The sequence below is a fragment of the Megalops cyprinoides genome, chromosome 11 (assembly GCF_013368585.1).
Source record: "Megalops cyprinoides isolate fMegCyp1 chromosome 11, fMegCyp1.pri, whole genome shotgun sequence".
Lineage (NCBI taxonomy): Eukaryota > Metazoa > Chordata > Actinopteri > Elopiformes > Megalopidae > Megalops > Megalops cyprinoides.
Window position 1 is genome coordinate 37,024,304 of NC_050593.1, and position 22,544 is coordinate 37,046,847.

Below are 22,544 nucleotides of genomic sequence, written 5' to 3' on the forward strand. Positions count from 1 at the left end.
CAGAGTAAGGAGAAACCGGGGGGGGGGGGGGGGGGGCATGGGGGAAACATATCTGAGGCTGTCACACGTCTGCCAGCCAGAATGTGGTATTCCCTGGCACATCGGGGAGACAGCTCCCTCCGTCTGAACTCAGACCCCAGTAAAAATAATAGACTTAACAATTAGTGCAGACAGATATTGATCGATACATTAAACCAGCTTCCAAACTGAACAGCGTGGAGTGAATTTCTGCAATTATAAATCTGACATTACTATTACAGAAAAACACGCAGGTCCTCTTTACAGAACAGAGACCCTGGGAGAGCTCCACATATTTCACATTTTTTGCAGACCTGCGGAATACTGCTGTTTGACTTTTTGAAACCCAAGATGGTAGACAGTAATTTTCCCATGCATTTCACTCTGTCTGAACGCAGATGCAGCCCACAGGCATGTACCCAGAGGAACATGGCAATTTACAACAGCATTAAGCTGATTTTCTTTTGGAATCAAACTGGATACGGTTTGTAATCTGTCTCTCCGTAGCATTGCTCACAGAATGAGAGACATTTCTGTGGAATGGAACTGACTGACTGCTCTTCATACAGTAAATCCCACTGAAGGCAGTTTGTCTCTCTGACATCTTAGATGCAGTGTGCTTTAATGGTGAGTACTGGCTTAAGCTCATAAACTGCATCGGCAGACCACAGACCGCTGTTTCCCACAACCCAAACAACAGATTTCACAGCGCACAGACAACCAGCTTCAAAGTTAATATTCCATGCAAGGCTTCTCTATCAGACCGCATGCCCAATTTCATCCATCTGATCCCGGGACTGATAAAGGGTTCGAGCCTCACATGACGGAACAGTGAACATTGTCACTCCTACATTCGAGCTCAGAAATGCAATGTATCTGCACAGCACTGATGGTCAGTGTGGGACAGATCTGTATCAGCACAAAGAAGAGCACGTGAAGGCTGTTTCTGTATCCCTGGGGGGTGGGGGGATGGGGGGGGGGGGGAGGTTAACATGCAGCCATTGGGCAGGGGCTCAGAGTGGAACAACACATCAAAATAGCAGTTTGGAAACATGATGGAAGGGGCACCACATGGCAGGGACCATCAGAAGCCCTGGACTCGCCTTTCCGAACGGAAACACTAATCACATTTGGATTTACGATTGTACCAAAAGCCAAAAACCTCCCAAAAAGTGCTGCTGGCCAAACAAAAAATTTTGAGTCGGTAACAAAGAAAAAATTAGACCCTCAGAGTAAATTTTGTGTCACATCAATCTCAATGAAAGTATCAGAGAACTTCGATCAATGGGACTGGCAGCTGATACTCTGGCAGCCTCGGGAGGACCAGTCTGCCTGTCTCTGTTTCTCCATATGTCTGTAAACAGGCTGACACTGAGGTGAGCCCCCTTCTACCCCACCTGCTTCCTGCAGTGCCAGGCCTGGCCAGACAGCCCCCCCCCCCCATCAGATAAGCCCCCACATGGGTCCAGTCCTGGAGGACATCAATCAGTCAGCAGCCCTTTGGTCCTGATCTGTGCATCGCTCGTAAAAGCGCGCTGGATAGCGTTTTTTCATTAGGGGCAGGAAATGAGTGGCGAGTTCAGAGTAAAGGCCTTGCGCTGGGGAAAGGTTTTGGGAGATAACCTCGCTTTGGGTGGATCTGTGCTCCATCCTGTCCGCCTGGCCTCAGAGCCAACAGGTTCAGCCTCAGGGAAGACCCTGCCGAGCAGCGATCTCTACCAAAGCACGTGAAACACACTGTCTGAAAAACATTTTTATCGCAGGCTGAGATATTTATCGGCAGAGCGACATCAAACAGGGGGAACGTAGCAGAATGTGATGTGAGGAATGCCGAAGGATCAGAGGGCCTGATAGGACACATCACACAGCGCCTGGCAACCCAGAGGAATGCAGCGAGATGCCAGCCCTCTCCTCCGCGGAGGCGCGTACACTTCCCCTCTGCGCAGCAGAACACCAGCCCTCTGTGACATTTCAGGGGCGGTGGTGTCCAGGGCTGGAAGCCTGAGAATCACTTCCCCATCCCTCACCAGCACACTGCCGGTGTCAGAGAGAACACTGCCGGTGTCAGACAGAACAACAGAATTAACACCGCGGTTACTCTCATTACATCCCTTTATTCTTTAATTGTTTCTTTTGACCTTGGAATGTGAGGGAGGTGATTGAGAATAAAAATCTTTTACCGTGGTAAAGCTGTCTCTGTGGGCTGTTATTTTTCTTCTCTGTCCCAGGGACTAGCAGCACGGAGCCGTGATTAAATTAGCTCCAGCCGTCTGCCTGAGTGTGCGCAGCACTTGCAGGCTGCCCCTAGAAACCAGGCCTTCCACAGACCAGGCCGATGATGAGAGTCAGACGAGGCGTGCGCTTGTGAAAAGGATTGAAAATTGCGCTCTTCCCCGTGTTTCTCAGGCAGTTTCACTGAGAGCACAATAAAGCAACCCACAGAGGCTTCGGTTCTCAGCACACCAGTTTCTGCAGCTTTCACACAGCCCCGATGACATCATACGCATCATTCAGAGCATTAATGTCCAGAACAGAGTGTGTAAAACGCCCACAGCGGGCAAGACTACATCTCTCCTTAATTAAACCTTGTGAAGCAAAATTACACAACAGAACGCCAGCAGCCCAAACACAGTGCAAAGCTTTTGTTTCAGCCACACTGTGATTCAAATGTCGATTGAGAAGCACGTCCCAGATACAAGGCCTGTGATTAATTAATGCAATTACCCCTAGTGAGGAGGCCCACCTCCTATCGATTCTAAAAGCCATTTAGAGGATTGAGAGATCTAGAAATGTGTGTGTGTAGCAGATAATTAAGTGAAACTTCTCATTTGTCTTTTTGAGCAGAGAAAAGCCCCCCCCCCCCCCCCCCCCCAACACGATCCCATGCACAGTGACTCTGTGAGGTCATGCAGGTGGGCTGGTCACCCCTCTTCCCAGGAGAGCTGCACAGGTGAGTGAGGGAGAAGGAAGTGCAGCAGGGACAGGATAAAGGGGGTGTTGGGGGGAAGGGGGTCCAGTCAAAGCAGAATCCCCTGAGAAATCAGCTAATCCTCACAATTAGGCTGCAGGGCCCAGGGAAACCCACACAAAGCAGCCCCAGCCCCTGTGAAGGACCTGCTCCAGGCCATTGCTGTAATTGGAGGATTTCACATGATCATACTGATCCACTGGATACAGCGCTGCACAGAACCCTCACAAGCCACACAGCCAAAATACTGACCACAGCAGACCCCTGCAGACCCCTGAGAGGGGCAGGACGAAGAGACCTTCAGGGCATTCAGTCAGCGACAGCAGAAACATCAGTATGATTCTGGAAGTTGAAGCCCTAGCTTGCCTTCCTAAGGAATATGTTTCCACCACTGAGAACAAAATTTGCCAAAATTTCCCGTGTTAAAGTTTGAGACCTTCCAATTGATATTATTTTAATATTAAACACACTATATTAAACATGTGAGTAACACAAGCTCTCCTCAATAAGGGGTTCTGCTACGCAAACATACAAAGGTGAAAGAAGCAGGCCGTCTGAGAAGTGCTGTGCCGCCTCTTCTCTGAAAGTGGAAGTGCGGAAGCGGAGAAGAAGAAAGGGGAGGAAGAACAGCGAGGGGAGGGGTCGGCGGATTAGCAGAAGTGGCCGGGGCTGCACTGAGGGCTGAATGAACCTGTAATTGGCCGTCTTTTGTCCCCAAATTGAAGATTTCTGTGGCGGTGCTGAAAGGGCTGGACAATGCAAGCAGGCCGGACAAAAGCCCAGAATATCCACTCCACTTGCTCTCCTCCGGGACCCCGGGTGCCGGGGTCTCATCAAAGCACAGACACCCCCCTTTCCCCCGGACCAAAAGGAGCCCTCCTGCTCCCCACCCGAACAGCGGCACAGTGAATGGGGGCTCCCGGGGGATTGTGGGAAATAAACTACACTGGTGGAATGCCGTGTGGGCCAGACTCCTACTGCCAATACCACTGTTGATGGGAAAAGCAAGCAGGAGCCATTTTACTGAGCAGACAGTCCATTTAGCTGCCAATGATCAGGTGGAAGGGCTCTGAAACCTCCAGGCTGCTCTGATGTACAACAAGCAATAAATCCAATATGAATTTCTATTCAGGAGGTCACGACTGAGTAACTCCTCCCCCACACAGCCACAGAGCACCGTGCCTGGGAGTCACAGAGCATCGTGCCTGGGAGTCACAGAGCACCGTACCTGGGAGTCACAGAGCATCGTGCCTGGGAGTCACAGAGCATTGTGCCTGGGAGTCACAGAGCACCGTGCCTGGGAGTCACAGAGCACCGTGCCTGGGAGTCACAGAGCATCATGCCTGGGAGTCACAGAGCCCCATGCCTTCCTCTCTGCACTCCTGCTGTCTGAGCTGCAGGGAGTCAAACTCCATAACTCCATAGCTGTAGAAGCTCTGTCCCCCGGTCTGGTGCTGGCAAGCCTCCGCAGGCTGTCCCTGCCCATCGTTCAGCTGGGTGCTGGGAGATTCTGGGGTTCTCTTGCCAGGAAGCCCAGAGGTGTGTGAAGGGAGGGGGGCTCCCTGTGACAGCACCCCGGAGCTCATCTGTCCCGGGACCCCAGAGTGACCCTGACAGCCGTGGGAGGCAGGATCGGCATGTCACTGCAGAGAGCAATACTATTCACCCCTGCTGGAATGTAAACACACGCACACCGTCCTCACAGGTACCGCGTAAACCTTCCAACCTTATTCATTACAGCACATTTTCCACTGAGTAATGTGCCAACCGTGAGCTAACCTACCTCTGACACCATTCAAGTCACATATTCTCTTAATAACAACACACATCTGCATTGGAAAGTAGCTCCAGTCTGCAACAGCCAGGCAGGCACTTCATGCAACAGCATTAGGTTTACAGCAGAAACCCAGCAATGTGCTGTATACAGCGGGGGAGAGAGATTCCGGAGTGGGCCGCGCTGTCGCACAAAACCCCTGAGAAGCCTCTGCTTCTGTGCTCAGCTACAGAGGCATAAACCTCAGGGGAACGGCGAAATCCAGCCCCAGTTTCACCTCAAACCAGCCACTCGGAGATATTTAAAGCTGCATCACATTTAAAGGGACTGAGAACGACCTGTAAGGCAAGAATGAAGCCTTTGTACAGTTCTTTTCTGGAGGTAAACAACACGATAGGGAAGATGAACACCACCCAGAGAGAGAGACAGAGAGAGAGAGAGGGAAGCAGAGAGAGAGAGAGAGAGAGAGAGAGGGGGAGAGAGAGAGAGAGAAAGAGACAGACAGAGAGAGGGAGAGAGAGAGAGAGACAGATATGGGGGGAAGGTGAGGGGTTTTTGTCCTCTACAAGCCCCGCCTCCTTCTTGCCCCACCCCCTTCAGTCCCATTTACTTTATTAGATTCCCCTGGCGCTGAAGCCAGAGGTGTCCGTACGAGGTCAACCCGATCTTCACAGAGCCTCCTCCACCTCATCCCCACAAACACAAGTATGCCCTGGCAAAACAGCTGCACAGACTGCAGCCACAGTCCACCATCTCGCTCAGAACAAATCTGACAACCTGGCATGATCGGGTAATAAAAATTATTAAAATGCACTTGACAGGAAAAATTTTTACCTGCTTAAACAGGTTTTTAACAAATTGAATGGGAATGACCAAACATCAGAACAATCTTGTCCACAGTGATCCTTAAAAAGGCATGTATTGTTTACTTTATGTCATGGCCAAGACATGAAAAAGCTTTTCTCCAAATGAAGAGTGATTGACCACACAGGGGCATTAGAGCAATCAGGGAGAGCTCCACGACAAAAGAGGAGGTCAGTAAACTCTTAAGGATCAATCACTCAAGGGCTATTTGGAGGCAGATTATTTTGGTTTCGTGCTCAGTGATGCAGTTCGCTGACTCTATCTGTGGATTCGTAGTGGCTATTATGATCTACAACCTGTTTTAACATCCCTGCATGAGCGACAGGACATTTAGCCCAGCAGGGCCGTGAAAACACGCTCCACTGCTAAGCTTCTATACCGTGAGCTCCTCAGAAAGCAAATTCCAGCGGTCTAAATTAACACCCAGAGAATGTGGCAGACACTGTGACCAGGAATGCCGAACACTCCGAGTAACACAAAACCAGCAGGGGAAGCTGAAATGGCATGACAATGGCACCAGCGCTGTTCCCGCCGTCCATCCGCCATGTGAGACGGCCTCTCCGCTGAGCTCCCACCCTCAGCCCCGGCACTGAGACTGCAGTCTAACGCCACACCCACCATGTCCACCACAACTGAGTCAGGAAACAGCGGAAAACAAGGGAAAACAAGAGGACGTGACATGGAGAGCTACACGACACACATTATTTACCTGCTGAAACATTTCAACAGAAGTCCAAATCAAAAAAAGAATTTTTTATCCAATTCCTCACAAAAACACAAAGCTATTTTTAATTCAGCTCTACTGGGTGAGCTATTGCTTTATGTAGTGTACAGAATATGTGGAAGAATACACACCGGCTCACGATAATATATATGTTTTTCCTGAAGAAACTGACAATCAGCAAAGGGCCTTTGTTGCTGTGGTTGTTCCGTGTGCTTTCAGGTTTTGAGACAGGCTTTCAATTGCAGGTCAGAATGGAATGAGAGGCGAGGCGTTAATACAAAAAAGAGACACAGAGACGCACAGAGACACCAGCCAGAAGAGGACGAGCAGCCAGAGTTATTGGTCTGGTTTCCACGGTTAAAAAACAAACACAAGCCATGAATATGCTGATAGCTCTGTGCCTTCCTGCCAGGCATGTCATTACACTGAATAAGTACAAACATCCCCAGCTACCAGGCCTGCACCTGTGAACGCTGTTTACCCTGTATGTCTTTAGCCGGGGAGTTCAGGTATGTACCCTCGGCCTTTTGTCCTGAAACAATGTCAGCTTCCTTTGAAAATAAACGTCTCGGCTTAATCGCGTTCTCATCTCCACGCAGCTGCGGGGTTTGCGGCAACATCGTTTAAAGTCTCACGTTGCTTTCATAGCTCTACATGCCCATGGTCACAAGCACATTTCGTCTTCTGATGTATCAACAAACAATTAAATGAAAACACTGCTGAGCCATTGTGGTATTACCTTATATTCTACCTTCTGGGCGGCAACTATGCAATTATATGAATAAAAATAAAGTAGAGACTAGAGCAACGGTCTATGGGTCTCTGAAATGTGCTATTAGCAGAGCTGATTGTTTGTAATTTGGTATTGTCAGGCCCACACGTTCAGAGAATCCTAAGCCAGTAAATTCTCTGAAATTGAATCAGAGACACACAACCGTGTGTATTCTGGTAAACATAATTACACCAGCAAAGCTGTTATGAAACTATAATTACCACCATGCGCACTGCAAGGGAAGGCAGATTTAATTGTTGTATCTCACAGAGTACATACAGAAATCCCGGGGGCTATGAAAAATCACCTCCGTTTTAGCATACATCAGAACTTGTTTTGGCTGTCTTAGCAACCTCGTTTGGACAAGGCTACAGGCTGGAACAATGCAGGCAGCGATTTCCATGGAAAAGGCAGTTTATCTCCACAGGAAGCATCTTCTGCAAAGCTCATCCTTTCAGGGGAAAGACAGAAATACAACCATCCACAAGAGTCACTCTGTCAAAGCCTTCTGGTTGGATGGCTTTGCAAACAGCAGTAATGCCACCAGTCTGTGTTTCATTGCAGAAATATCTTGTGGCACACCTCACTGACAAGTCAGGGCTTGGAGGCATTCAGCAATAGCTGAGTGATGCCTCCAGCTCTGAGACTCTGTTCAGCAATAACTGAGTGATGCCTCCAGCTCTGAGACTCTGTTCAGTAATAGCTGAGCTATGCCTCCAGCTCTGAGACTCTGTTCAGCAACAGCTGAGTGATGCCTCCAGCTCTGAGACTCTGTTCAGCAATAGCTGAGTGATGCCTCCAGCTCTGAGACTCTGTTCAGCAATAGCTGAGCTATGCCTCCAGCTCTGAGACTCTGTTCAGCAATAGCTGAGTGATGCCTCCAGCTCTGAGAGTCTGGTGCCTCCAGCTGTGTAGTACAGAGAGAGACAGAAACACAGGGATCCACTCCCAGTATTACAGTGTTAAGGAGGCAGAGTGAAGTATCTGCATTCCTCAGAAAATCCTCATGTTCTCTGTGACAGTGCTGCCATTGTGCCTCCTTGTGGCTCATTCCAGCACATTGTCTTTAATGCATTTTATCTACTAGCAAAAGCCAGACAAAGACAATTTTTTGCCATCATGATTTCCCAGAGCTCCTTTTGAGCATAAAAGGGAGAAAACAGCAATGTGAAACTGCTAATGTGTGGAAAATGATCTCTAAACATGTCCCTAACAGCTGTCATACATGTACTGTAAACGGACAGTAAATCCAAGCTTTAACATTTCTGATTTTATCTATTTCTGCTGTTCACCAAAAGCACCGGCACAACACATTGTTCTGAAACTGCATGACAAAAAAAAAATCCACATGCTCTATGGAAATTGTTCCTAACTGTGGTACCAATATTATCTGCAGCAAATGAATTCCCTTATCCGTCCGCTGGGGTGTTCAGCCCGTACCTGCAGGCTGTCTGAATGCTGGAATTAGCAGTGTGAAGCTGGTTGTGTCCCTGTCCCCTCTCATACAACCGGTTCACTCACCAGCCAGAAGAACATGGCCGAGTCCACCAGGGACAGCTCTGTGATGCCCTAGCCGCTGGCCTCTCTCATCCTCAGCCCGGTGCTGGTGCTGGTGCTGTGGGTCGCAGTGTGCTGCTGGCTGACCCGGGCTACAGACACAGCGAAACACTGCCCTGCCCGCACTCTGCACAGGAGTACTCAGTGAGGGGGAGAGCTGGCAGACAGGCCTTTGTGCTGACATATTTCCTGCGCTGTGTGTGTGTGTGTGTGTGTATGTGTGTGTGTGTGTGTGTTGGGGGGGGGCAGGAAAAGCACAAACTTCTGAAAGATTTGTCCTGGCCGCCACATCGCCAAGCGGCATGCCACGTGAGTGGCGTCGGGATTGTTTTTCTTTCCTCATTTTTTTTCCTTCCCCTGTCGGCAAAGGTCAAAGTTTAACCTGTGCTCGATGGAAAGCTCCAGACTGCTCCGTGATGCATAACTTCCCTGTTGATCATTGACAGAGCAGGGAGGCTTTTCCAGCGGGCGTTCCAGGAGCCAGCGGAGGGAGAGCACCTGGTCCCGGCCGCCGCTTCATCACAGGGGACAACAGCTACGGCGCTGGCAGCTCCGCTAGCCAATCACACGGGAGAGGAAGGGGCCTGTCATCACACTGATTCTATTGGCCATCAAAGAAAAATGCATCAGGAGAACACACATCTCCACTGGATTTAACCTGTACTTCAGCACTGACTCAGTCATTAAAATCCAAATTGAATACTTTTCAGTGTAAATTAGTATTTAGAACTAACGTCTCGACCCACTGAAACCAAAGAGAGCCTGATCACCTATAGTGCCTGTATTGTGTGGATCTGAGCGGTTTAACCTTCACAGAAACAGAAAAAGTCGAGAAAGCCAAGCTTAACACTTGCGCAGCCAGTGACTAATTTTCTAGAATAATTTGCTAGAAATGATCAAAAATCATGGAGAACCACAAGCCTGCTGTGTGCTTTCCCAACGTGACACACTTTCAGTGTTCTTTTGGAACACTTTTAGCAATTAACACTGCCAATACAACAGTCTTAGTTCATAAAAACCAGTAGAAAGTAGTTTTTAATATATTTGCAAGTAACCTTAAAACTAACTCAACCTTAAAAACAGTTTAACTAAAGTATAAATATTAATTTGCCACATATTTAGTTTCCTTTTTGCATTTGGTGGCTGGTTTTTGTTGGGATACCAGGTTGAAGCTGAAGAAGCCCCGAGTCCCTCCTGGCCACAGCCCATGGCTGAGGGGGGGGCCAAAATGAAAAACCTAAATGGATTGGTTCCGGGTGGCTACGCTAGTTAAACAGCAACCTCCACAGAACCAGAGCTGGGGTGAAGAGGACAGGAATAGGGCCCGGGGGTACAGAGAGGGTACGAGGTCAGACAGGGCAAAAGCCCTAAATCAGCTGGGGTGTCCCCTTAATGAAGCCCCAATGGCATCCCATTGTATGCAGCGTAAACATTTCAATTAGACACGTTTATGTGGGGGTATCTGGCAGAGGGGAGACAATTACAAGCAGGCCCCGTCCTCCTGCCGTGGAGAGAGAGGGTGTGAGAGTCACCGCAGACAGCGGGTTCAGAGCGCAGTACGTACCTGCAGCGCCAGACCACCCTGCCCCCTCACAGCCTGCAGCACGTACCCGCCCTGCCCCCCCTCACAGCCTGCAGCTCGTACACGCCCTGCCCCCCCTCACAGATTTACTGCTATTCACCGCGGGACGTGCCTCATTCAGCGCGGGACGTGCCTCATTCAGCGCGGGACAGAGACACGAAACCCTGCAGGGAAAACACGCACTTAGCACCTGCCTCTCACATGACTCTACACAGCCTGTTCCGCTCACAGCCCTGCACACAGCTCTCACCCTCTCACACGCTTACCCTCTCACCCTCTCACCCTCTCACACGCTCACCCTCTCACCCTCTCACCCTCTCACACGCTCACCCTCTCACCCGCTCACAAGCACACACTGTCACACTCTCACCCTCTCACACGCTCACCCTCTCACCCTCTCACACGCTCACACTCTCACCCTCTCACACGCTCACACTCTCACACTCTCACACTCTCACACTCTCACACTCTCACACGCTCACACGCTCACACGCTCACACGCTCACACTCTCACACTCTCACACGCTCACCCGCTCACACTCTCACCCGCTCACAAGCACACACTGTCACACTCTCACCCTCTCACCCTCTCACACGCTCACCCTCTCACCCTCTCACACGCTCACACTCTCACACGCTCACCCTCTCACCCTCTCACACGCTCACACTCACACGCTCACACGCTCACACGCTCACACGCTCACAAGCACACACTGTCACACTCTCACCCTCTCACCCTCTCACACGCTCACCCTCTCACCCTCTCACACGCTCACACTCTCACACGCTCACCCTCTCACCCTCTCACACGCTCACACTCACACGCTCACACGCTCACACGCTCACACGCTCACACGCTCACACTCTCACACGCTCACACGCTCACACTCTCACACGCTCACACTCTCACCCTCTCACACGCTCACACACTCACACGCTCACCCTCTCACCCTCTCACCCTCTCACCCACTCACCCACTCAAACTCTCACACTCTCACACGCTCAGCACTGGGGGTGTTAACAGGGATGCAGAACATTACATTACATTATTGTCATTCTGCAGACGCTCTTATCCAGAACGAGTTACAATTTTAACATGTTATCCATTTACACAGCTGATATTTGCTGCGGCAATTCTGGGTTAAGTACCGTGCCCAAGGTACAGCAGCAGGGAGTCTATCCAGCAACCTTTCAGTGTCAAGTCCTGCTCCTGATCACTATGCTACACTGCCGCCCCACAACGATGCAGAACACCAGGGCTGTTAACAGAGATAGACCACACTCTACTACATTAGACCACTCTCATCTTGAGCTTTTCATTGCAGCTCCATCGGAGCACAACTGAGATCAGGCTGCGTCGTGAGGTTGCCGTTTTGCATACGTGTAGAATGAGCTGAATGTTTACGACGCGCACATGAAGTGGCGGAGCAGGGACAAGCTGAAGAGCGTGGCTGACAGCGAGTGTGGTCAGGTGAAAGGGAATTATAAATAGAAACTCTCGTTCAGAACAAACTGTTCCGCAGCTGTGGTCTGCAGCAGAGCCGGAGAGGAGAGAGAGAGTGAACGCAGGCAGGAGGCATGGGAACGCACAGAGTTTCCATCAACACACTGCGGACAGGAAGCACTGAGTCCCCACACAGGAAGTCCTCTCCAGAACAACAGAGAGGCTGCGACGGCCAACTATAGTAACCCCGTCCCCTCCCTTCCTGCCCGGAGCCAGGGAGAGGGCCGTAAACACAGCTCCACGCCACACCCCCCCTTAAGGGGCCCCCCGGGACGCAGTCACCTCACAGGGGTCACGCTGCGGGGCTAACGCTGGAAGATACTGCAGCACAGAGACGTGCGGTACACACACAGTGCTGTACTGCAACACGCCTGCATTCATATCACTACACATCACCATTACAAACGCTCACCATGACAGCCATGTGTAAATCAGTGCAACTGCGTCAACACAGTGAGTCATAGCTTCACTCAGAGGCCAGAATTAAATGAAATGGGTGTGGTTTCCAGCCTGCAAATTATGTCCATCTGTCTGATTTCACATCATGAGCTGAACTCAGTTAACAGCACTTTGCTCTGACGAGCTGACAGCACAGAAATTCTGCAGGGTAACTTTGGGCCAGTGGTCCCCAGAGAATGGAAATGTTTCTCTCCCTCCCACAGTCTGCCATTCTCTCTTTCTCTTTCTCTTTCTCTCACACACACACACACACACACACACACACACACACACACACACACACACACACTTTGACTTTCAGCTGTCCGGAGTGTTAAAAGGGTAAATGAGGAGGATCCCCTGGGCTCTGCTGGCAGTTCTGGCCCATTTAGAGTCCCTGAAACACACAGGGTACAACCACAGCACTTTCCCCGGCTTTCTACACACTCCCCAGCTTTCTACACTTTCCCCAGCTTTCTACACACTCCCCAGCTTTCTACACTTTCCCCGGCTTTCTACACTTTCCCCGGCTTTCTACACACTCCCCAGCTTTCTACACTTTCCCCAGCTTTCTACACACTCTCCAGCTTTCTACACACTCTCCAGCTTTCTACACACTCCCCAGCTTTCTACACACTCCCCAGCTTTCTACACACTCTCCAGCTTTCTACACACTCCCCAGCTTTCTACACACTCCCCAGCTTTCTACACTTTCCCCAGCTTTCTACACACTCCCCAGCTTTCTACACACTCTCCAGCTTTCTACACTTTCCCCAGGTTTCTACACTCTCTCCAGCTTTCTACACTTTCCCCAGGTTTCTACACTCTCTCCAGCTTTCTACACACTCTCCAGCTCTCTACACACTCCTCAGCTTTCTACATACTCCCCAGCTTTCTACACACTCCTCAGCTTTCTACACACTCCTCAGCTTTCTACACACTCCTCAGCTTTCTACAATCTCCCCAGCTTTCTACACACTCTCCAGCTTTCTACACACTCTCCAGCTTTCTACACACTCCCCAGTGGATGTAGTACCTCAAACAGAGGATTTTACACACAATGCCAGACCATACCACAGCTCTACTGCATGCTCACAGACATGCATGTTGTCTGTTGTGGGATTAATTACATAGAGCATGCCTCAGGTCTGTTACGAAACATGTTTTATTTAAAGAATTACTGCACCGCGTTCAAAGCATAGTATGTTTATTACTGCTTTCTGCTTCATGTGATGGTTGGAAAGAAAAGTAAAGCCTATCTTTACGCCCCTGATAAAGAATAAAACTTACTTTACTAGTGCTGTGTGTTCAAAAAGGGGTTTTTCAGCCATTTAAAGCTGTTCATAAATGTGTAATTATTCCACTGAAGCAGACAGACCCATCTGATTCACATGCCAACATGCCATTCCACCTCCCCAGAGGAGTGAGGAAAAGGCAATGCTTTCTGACAGGGGAACACTGAAAATCAGTGTGCAGGAGCTGCCTGCACTCGTTAGCACTGATCAGGCACCCAAAGTACGAAGTTCATGCACAGAGCATGTGAACTCTCAGGAAGATTAGAAATTTTAGCCCCCCCTATGGAGACCTGCATTTGTAATTGCTGTCCCCCACTGAGGGAAACAATGCAGACAGGGTAAGAGGACTGGGGGTGTTTGGGATTGTAGCCGTGCTGATGGGCCCTTTTAGGGGTGTGAAAGAGGGTCACCCCACCAGTGAGCCGCTGGCTGCTCAACTCAGTGAGTTTGGGCTCCCCCACACAGTGACTGTACCCTTCACAACACACCAGTCTGTGTCTGCTGTGTGCCAATGCAACTGAGCGCTTCACAAACTGGGAATGATCACCTGGCCAAACAGTGCTCTCCACTGAAGAGGTATAAGGCTATTTTATTTCACAATGAGCTCAGTTGTGCTGCAGGGGTGACTGAGTTAGTTGAATGAAATGATGAAACTTTTGAAAGGTTCTTGTTTGCTTATGAAAGGTAACTGACTGCATTGGTGATAGACGGATAACTCCAGTAGGGCAGTGAGCGCTCTCTGCACAGCAGTGTGTCAGGAACTGCACTCTGTGGGCCACAGAAACATGCATCGCACTCTGTGTGTAACACACTCCACCATCCGAACAGCACAGGAGCGCCTTCTTCAGCATCAGCTCAGATCCAGCTTCTGTCTTTCCCTCTCCATCCTCCTCTCTCTCTTTTCTCCTTCCTTTCCTTCTCTCTCTCTCCTTCTCTCTCTCCCTCTTTCTCCCTCCCTCCATCCATCTCTCTCAGGTCAGTGTCCCACTTTAGCCACACCAGCTAAAAGCAGTTGTAGATCTCACATGGTGCGGGACGGGGTGGGGGGGGGGCTGCCCCCGTCAGAGAGGCTGAGTGTCGGTCCACTGCCTCTCTCCTTCACAGCAACACTCCCATCTGCTGGCCACAGCCAAGCAGACCTCTGCTGTTCAGCCTCATTCCCCTATCTCTCACGTTCTCCCACCAAAACACAGAAACACACGCATACACATAAATTTACAAACACACTCTACACTGAGAGAGTACAAGCAACACACAGTAATGAACAGACAGCTTCATTACTCTCCCCTTTTCCTGAGTGATATTCTCTTATATTTAACTTGAACTACTCATCCTCAGTGTGTTGTTAGACATAAAATTGGGATCACAATATGTTATTAATATTCTTCTATCTTTGGCTTTGAGTGAAACCTGAAATCAGGGAATGGCTTGCACACCATCAGTCTCCGCTGCAGCGCACAGAGCCCTGTGACTTCAGAGAGGGATCTGTCAGGCAGGATGTGTGCATCAGACCTGCTCAAATGCACTCAGATTATCACGGCTGGCTTCACTAATGCTCCTGTCAAACGCGCAGCTCCACCGGAGTGACAGCAGAGGTACCCGCCTTCCCATCCCCTGCACTTTCTGGCTGTGTCTCGCCATTGGCCGATTCCCCATTGGGACCCGAGTATTCGTGAGGAGCGAAGACCAGGCCCTGAAGACCATGACACCATGCGCTCACCCCTCAGCCTGAGCTCAGACATTACATTACCCAGAGCAACTTACATATGTTACATTACCTAACATTATGTTATCTCAGTTTGTTAGACGTGATCCATTTATACAGCTGGATATTTACTGAGGCAATTCTGAGTTAAGTACCTTGCCCAAGGGTACAGCAGGGAATCAAACCAGCATCCTTTTGGTTCCAAGCCCTGCTCCTTACCACTACGCCACACTTTTTTTACTGCAGAGAAGCTCTTGGAAAGGAACCTGTCATACAACGTTTCAGTCTTCTTTATTTTTCAGCAGGTGGGGGGAACTCACAGGGCCCTGTGATTTCAGTTAAACACCTGAGAGGTGATTTAAATGCTCTGCGTCGGGATAATGAGGTGAGAAGGAGCCCGCAGGCAGGCGGAGCAGTGAGGCGGTGTGGCCTGCCCCCGCCCGCGCCCCTGGCGGCAGTCTCGTGGCCACCGCGCCCCAGCCCTCCTGGCACCCTCCCCCTGCTGACGGTCACAGCACAGCCCCACACGGAGCGAGAGTGACCTTCACACAATCCCCCACTCACCAAAACACACAGAAAAATACTCCTCTGAGCAAGCAATGAAACACAGACAAGCTTTTCAACACAGGCACAGATTACAGCATTCATGCTGAAAGGTGAACAGGAAAAAAAGACATGTAAACTGTGAAGTGCAGACTGTCACACTGTAAAAGCAGTATGACAGAGTCCTGGCAGTGGGCATTCAGTAAAATCAATATCCCCATGTTCCACCTGTCTGAGTCTCTGACCAGCCTTCTGACCAATGAAATTCACCTTTTGTAGGGCTGTTGTGGAGGCCAGGTCCAAACCAAACACAGGTACCTTTACTCTCCCTGTGAACTCATTCAACAGAATTAGCCTTTAAGAAAGACTACTAAGAGAAGCATTATGTTGCGAGTGTGTGACTGTTGTTAAAACAGAGACATTGGAATCTGAAACCTGCAATTTCATGCAGCTTCACCGCTACAAAAACAACTACGCTCCACACTTTTTTACTGTGACTGGATCTACGGCAGTGACTCTAATTCCTGGAGGTTTTGCTTTTTCCTGGAATACTTTCATGCATGTGTGTCTCCACAGTCACAATCCAGTTGTTCATCTAGACTTAAACCAAACCCATCTTACGCCTTCTTTTGGCTGTGAAGAGCTGGCATGCAAACATGAATAAATATGGAGTCTTTAATAGGGTGTGCCGTCAGTCCTATCTTCAGCCAATCGCAATACAAGTGAATTACACTGTAAAATGGGGTAACACTGTCTGACCTGCATTCACTTCAAGACGAAAGATCATTACACAGAAATGAAGAGTGAAGTAACACTCAAATCCGTGACCTGTTTGTTCTGGTTCCTAATGACTTTCCAGCAGAATCAGAACAGATCCTTACAGATCCAATTAAAACACAGAGGCATTAAAAGCAGGGCCTTATTTCGCCAATCGGCATGCAGATTCATATCCCTCATCAGTTTTGTCTTTGAATCATTAATGGCCACAGGGCATGAGTAGATTCTCCAGAGAGTAATTGCACATTGGTGTTTCCTATCAGACAGAGCTCGGCACCGGCTGCACTGAAGGTCACTTAATGTGACTTTATACATAACAAATGACTGTCCCTTTCTTCGAGCAGGGGCCAGTGATTCTGAGTACCTCTTATCTCCACTGATTATAAGTGCAGAAAAACTTAACATTATGCAAACAAGGAGCTCATTAACACTGCACTGACGGGCACAAATGAGGCCGCTATCGAGTTGATTGCAAATAATTCACTGAAAACTGGATAATGAGATTATCTGCCTCTAATGCTGCACACATAAAAAGCTGAATCAACATGTTGAAAGACTTTCATGTGAGGCTCCATATCATACATTCAGCACTTCAGTTTGTATAACAGGTCTCAGATTTCAGCTGAAACCTGTGGGATAAGAGCTGATAAGGATCGCAGAGGGAGCTGCGATCGGGGATATAAAGCCGCCTGCCCTGCCCGTGACTGCCACCTCCACCACTGCAACTGCGACTGCACAGCCATGATGAAGTGTCTGGTTTTCGGCTTCCTTTGCCTCGCTCTTACCGAGGGACTCATCAGGTGAGCTCCGTGACATCATGCAAAATCCACCACGTCGTCTAAAAGCGTGTGTGGAATCACAGAAAACGAACACTGTGCATTGTTTAACTCTGCACAGCGTGAGTCCTGATAGCATGATGAGTGCACGTGTTCTGGACTTTCTGAGGAGTGGCACGTGGTGATGGGAGAGGGCGGGGCAGGAGGAGTGGCACGTGGTGATGGGAGAGGGCGGGGCAGGAGGAGTGGCGCGTGGTGATGGGAGAGGGCGGGGCAGGAGGAGTGGCATGTGGTGATGGGAGAGGGCGGGGCAGGAGGAGTGGCACGTGGTGATGGGAGAGGGCGGGGCAGGAGGAGTGGCACGTGGTGATGGGAGAGGGCGGGGCAGGAGGAATGGTGTGTGGTGATGGGAGAGGGCGGGGCAGGAGGAGTGGCACGTGGTGATGGGAGATGGCGGGGCAGGAGGAATGGTGTGTGTTGATGGGAGAGGGCGGGGCAGGAGGAGTGGCGCGTGGTGCTGGGTGAGGGCGGGGCAGGAGGAGGGCTGGACCGCAGGTGAGCTCACCTCAGCTGCCCTTGCTCCCACAGGGTTCCTCTGCTCAGGTTTAAGGAGATGTACGAGGAGCTGAGGGAGAGAGGCATGCTGGAGGAGCTTCTGAAAAGCAAGCAGTTCAGCGCAGAGGGAGTGTACTCCGAGGGGCTGATCAACCAGCAGGACGTGAGTGTGTGAGGCTACAGCCCTCAGCTGCGGGTCCTGCTCCGCTTTACACACCTTTTTAGTACTGGTAATGCCTGCAGTCGCTCTGAGAATGTGCATAATTCAAATATAATCACCGCCAACTCGTAAAACCCACGGAGCCGCACTGAGAGGCCTCCCTGTCCCGCGCTCTTTACAGATGGCCTATTTCGGCAAAATCAGCTTGGGGACCCCTCCACAGTCCTTCTATGTACACTTCGACACGGGCTCCACAACGCTCTGGGTCAACTCTGTGTACTGCAAGAGCGAGGCCTGCAGTGAGTATGGCACAGACACGCCCGCCCCGGCGGCGCCTGTCCACACCGTGACCCGCCCGTGTTTATCGGGTTATTTAAAGCCCCGCTGAGAGAGCGGCAGCAGCCAAGGGGACAGATACACGGCAGCTCCTCTGATCTTTTCAGGGATCCCACAAGTGCCAGATTAATCTCTGAGGACAATGCCTTCCCTTATCCCCGCTGAACCGTTATTAAAAACACAGCAGGGGTTACTGTAAATAAATGAAGCCGTGTAAACGCTGTGAGTCCGAGGTCACCTGCAGTATTCCAGGAACGTGCGCGGGTGTAAGCCGCGCCCGCCACAGTGAGCCGGGCGGGGCGGGCGAGCCGGGCGAGGCGGGCGACCCGGCCAACCATCACACAACAGCTTCCCATTTAATCAGGAATTCGGGCTCCAATTACACGCAGTGCCGCTTACACACCGAATCCTACAGGGATCAAAACCACGACACGGCACATGTGCGGTAATTACAGCCAGCATTACATCTGTGCTTGGCTCCGCCCTCACTGTGCTGCAGTTTCAGGTTTCAGCTCTATTGATGGATTAGTCTTTGTTTTCTTTCAGCATACCATCCCCTGTTCGACCCCAGAAAGTCCTCCACGTACCACAGCGACGGGAATCCCTTCTCCATCCACTACGGCACCGGCAGCCTGACCGGGGTCATCGGCTATGACACGGTCACGGTGAGCACAGCACTCCTGCCTGCCTCACAGCGGCATCTGCTCAATCAATGGGCCATAAACCTGAATATACTCTGCTACCCTGCTCTCACAGGTTGGTGGGGTGACCGTCACGGACCAGAAGATCGGCCTGAGTGTCACAGAGCCAGGGAATCACTTTGCAAGGCCTCTGCACGACGGTCTCATGGGCCTGGCCTACAAGCCCAGCCAGCAGACCATTGTCGACACCATGATCCAGGAAGGCCTGCTGGAGGAGCCTGTCTTTGCTTTCTACCTGAGCAGGTGTGACACCTAATTACACTGCAACAAACTGCATTTAGTCTGAGACCCAACAACATGCAGTACACAAACACTGGACAAAGATATGGTTTTAAATGTGTGGGACACAGTGCAGCGTGTGTTCTACGGCAGTGTAGCATCAGCTCCTCTGTCTCTCACCAACAGGAACTCCGAGCGGGGCAGCGAGGTGGTTTTTGGGGGCACAGACCCCTCACACTACACAGGAGAGATCCACTGGGTCCCCGTTCAAATGAACAGCCACTGGCAGCTGGTGTTTGAGGGGTGAGTTCCCCCGCCCCCCACTATAGGAGCTAGCTCTGCTGTACGCTGCAACTCATCAGCAAACATAAAGTCTCAACAAACACAGAACCACCCTCATAAAACAGCTCTCTCTCCATCTAACAGACTAAGTTACGTAGACTACAGAGCCTGAGAAATGATAATATTCCATTTAACACTGCATATAATTTTCAACCCTGGGTTTTTTCTGTCATATTTCATAACTTCACCTATACCGAATACTGTATGAGGGAAAGGGCCAATCGTCTGAGAATGATTGCAGCAGTATCATTTCTGTGGAAAAAGCAGTGCTTTTTCCATCCAGAGAGTGGGAATGACCCATTCTGGGTGGTGAGATTACACCAAGTGTGTCTTCCCTGCAGGTTTGAGGTGAACCACCAGGCCACTGGCTGGTGTCAGAGCGGCTGCACGGCCATCGTGGACACAGGTACCTCTCTCCTGGCCTGCCCACCTCAGTACGCCGACACTCTGCATCAGATGCTGGGAGGCTTCAAGGACCAGAACGAGAACAGACACGTGAGCTGCCCTCCTGTCTCTCTGGTCACGCGTCGCTCCTACCCCTCACCCCATTCCTGCATACGGTCTGCAGCATCCTACCCCTCACCCCATTCCTGCATACGGTCTGCAGCATCACACCAACTCACGCGTCGCTCCTACCCCTCACCCCATTCCTGCATACGGTCTGCAGCATCCTACCCCTCACCCCATTCCTGCATACGGTCTGCAGCATCACACCAACTCACGCGTCGCTCCTACCCCTCACCCCATTCCTGCATACGGTCTGCAGCATCACACCAACTCACGCGTCGCTCCTACCCCTCACCCCATTCCTGCATACGGTCTGCAGCATCACACCAACACAATGAATTAATCATTGCTGGCCCTGAGACCACTGGATACCATATTTTGCAATATGCAGGACCGTCGAAGAGGCACTGTGTCCTGTGTTTAGCGTTATTCTAATCTGTAATCCATTTCTTGCACACAGTAATCGACATTAAGACTAACAGTAGCCATAAAACCCCTCCACTTCCTGTTTCTAGTACGTCTTTAACTGCGATGCTGTAAGCAGTCTTCCCACCCTGACCTTCGTGATGAATGGAGCCCACCTGCACCTGGAACCCTCCTCCTACGTGTTGACGGTGAGGGAGTTTCCCTGAGCTGCTCCACAGACAGGTCCTGTGAGTTTCCCCACACTGACAGGCTGCTGTGCTATGTTGTGTCTGTGGCGGCAGGACTCTGACGGCAGCGGGTACTGCAGCAGCGGGATCGAGGCATCCCGCGAGACCTACAGGGACGGCATGCCCTACTGGGTCCTGGGAGACGTCTTCCTCCGTCAGTTCTACTCGGTGTTCGACCAGGGCAACGGCAGAGTGGGCTTCGCCACGCTGGCTTAAAGTTTGCTGACTCTGTGGCCTTGTATCTTCCAGTAGATCATCATACCTGCCTGATTAAAACACTGAAGCACTAAAGTGTTGAGTGATTTTAACTTACAGTTTACTCTACCGTCCATTATCAAACTGTGTGACCAATGACATGACTGAAACCCAGCATTCCTACATATGTCTAAAAAGCATTAAACCCAGGGCACCTAAAACCTCACCCTCCATTTAACAATATGTATGGTGGTATGGTATCCTTTCCTTCAGAAACAGAGGAACCACAGAAGGCAAAGAAACAGCAGGCATGCCTCGTCACAAACGTCTCTGGGACACACAGAAAACACTGGGTTTTCCTCCTGAGTATCTTCAGAGTAAATGTGGCATGGCAAAGAGGGGTGGGAGCGTCGGGGGGGGTTTACCTCCCTGGAGAAAACATTCTCAAAACACTGAAAACTGCATCACGTGACCTGGACGGCACTGCCTTGCTGAGCCCTGCTGAAGTACTAATTGCCCAATCACCACATGACTTCCCCCTCCAATTAAAAGACACAAAAAACACAGAAACTAACACAGAGTAGCTAAAAACAACAGCTAAGCATGTTTGGGACTGTCAGTCCTCCACACTAACACAGAGCACGGGGAACGAGCAGCCAGACCGGGGCACAGGGCAGCCAGACCGGGGCGCAGGGCAGCCAGACCGGGGCGCAGGGCAGCCAGACCGGAGCGCAGGGCAGCCAGACCGGGGCGCAGGGCAGCCAGACCGGAGCGCAGGGCAGCCAGACCGGAGCACAGGGCACAGGGCAGCCAGACCGGAGCACAGGGCACAGGGCAGCCAGACCGGAGCGCAGGGCAGCCAGAGGCAGCAGAGAGCCATGGAGGAGGCCCGGCCTGGACCGCTGGCCACCCCATGGGAGTTCTGGGTTGCCAAGCACATATGGAAATGCCCCATGCCAAGTATCAGACACAAGACAAGGAAATCCCTGGAGCAGAAAAGTATAAACAAAAATACAACATAAAGCGAAACTTCAGCAAATTACAGTAACCCAGGGTGGGCTATATTCATGTTTAACGGCAAGCTGAGGCCTCGAGCTTAAACTGGGTCAGCATTCTGCTCTCCAAAAATGGCTACACAAACCCCCCTAACTCTGGGAATACAATTTCTCTTGTCTCTTATCTGTCCTGTCAGTTCTTTTCTCAAAGCGATGCCAACTGAATTAAAGCTGTTCTAAGTGACTACATTAATGTCTTTTGTACCCCATAATCTTCTCTTAAACACTCGCTTTGTGAGACCATTTCTGCATCAGTGACTCAGTAATGTCCAGAGTGCTCGTATTTGAAAGAAATATCTTTCTGTTTCATTCATGCTGCTCCTGGCCCCCAGCTGCTCCTTTGCTCTGATCTGTTGAAGGTTATTTTTTTGTGGACCAGAGACAATTTGCAAAAGGCAGCCGGTTTGCTTCCACATACAAACTGAGGGACGGACACAGTAAATTCTCTGCACTCTCCATTCGCCGGGTGACACCTTGATGTTCGTTGGCATTTAAAGTCATGAGGCGTGGGTGACAGGTAAACC

General features: G+C 50.6%; 2 protein-coding genes across 5 annotated transcripts in view; one reads left to right on the forward strand and one right to left on the reverse strand.

The window, feature by feature from the left end:
- The window catches only part of LOC118786017 (tensin-like), a 180,636-nt gene that overhangs the window by 148,815 nt on the left and 9,277 nt on the right, over window positions 1-22,544 (reverse strand). The window contains exon 1 of one of the 4 annotated variants that reach the window (XM_036541014.1): window positions 8,642-8,766. The exons of the other annotated variants lie outside the window; for them this stretch is intronic. Coding sequence (XP_036396907.1) covers window positions 8,642-8,656 — 15 coding nt within the window. The 5' untranslated portion in view covers window positions 8,657-8,766. Of the gene's footprint in view, window positions 1-8,641; window positions 8,767-22,544 lie in introns of those variants that run through there. 4 annotated transcript variants of the gene reach the window in all.
- Window positions 17,263-20,986, forward strand: LOC118786019 (gastricsin-like). Its single transcript, XM_036541019.1, has 9 exons — window positions 17,263-17,321; window positions 17,886-18,015; window positions 18,194-18,311; window positions 18,895-19,013; window positions 19,105-19,292; window positions 19,455-19,571; window positions 19,952-20,105; window positions 20,633-20,731; window positions 20,825-20,986. Exons 1-9 carry the CDS (start codon window positions 17,263-17,265, stop codon window positions 20,984-20,986), a joined length of 1,146 nt encoding a protein of 381 aa, XP_036396912.1.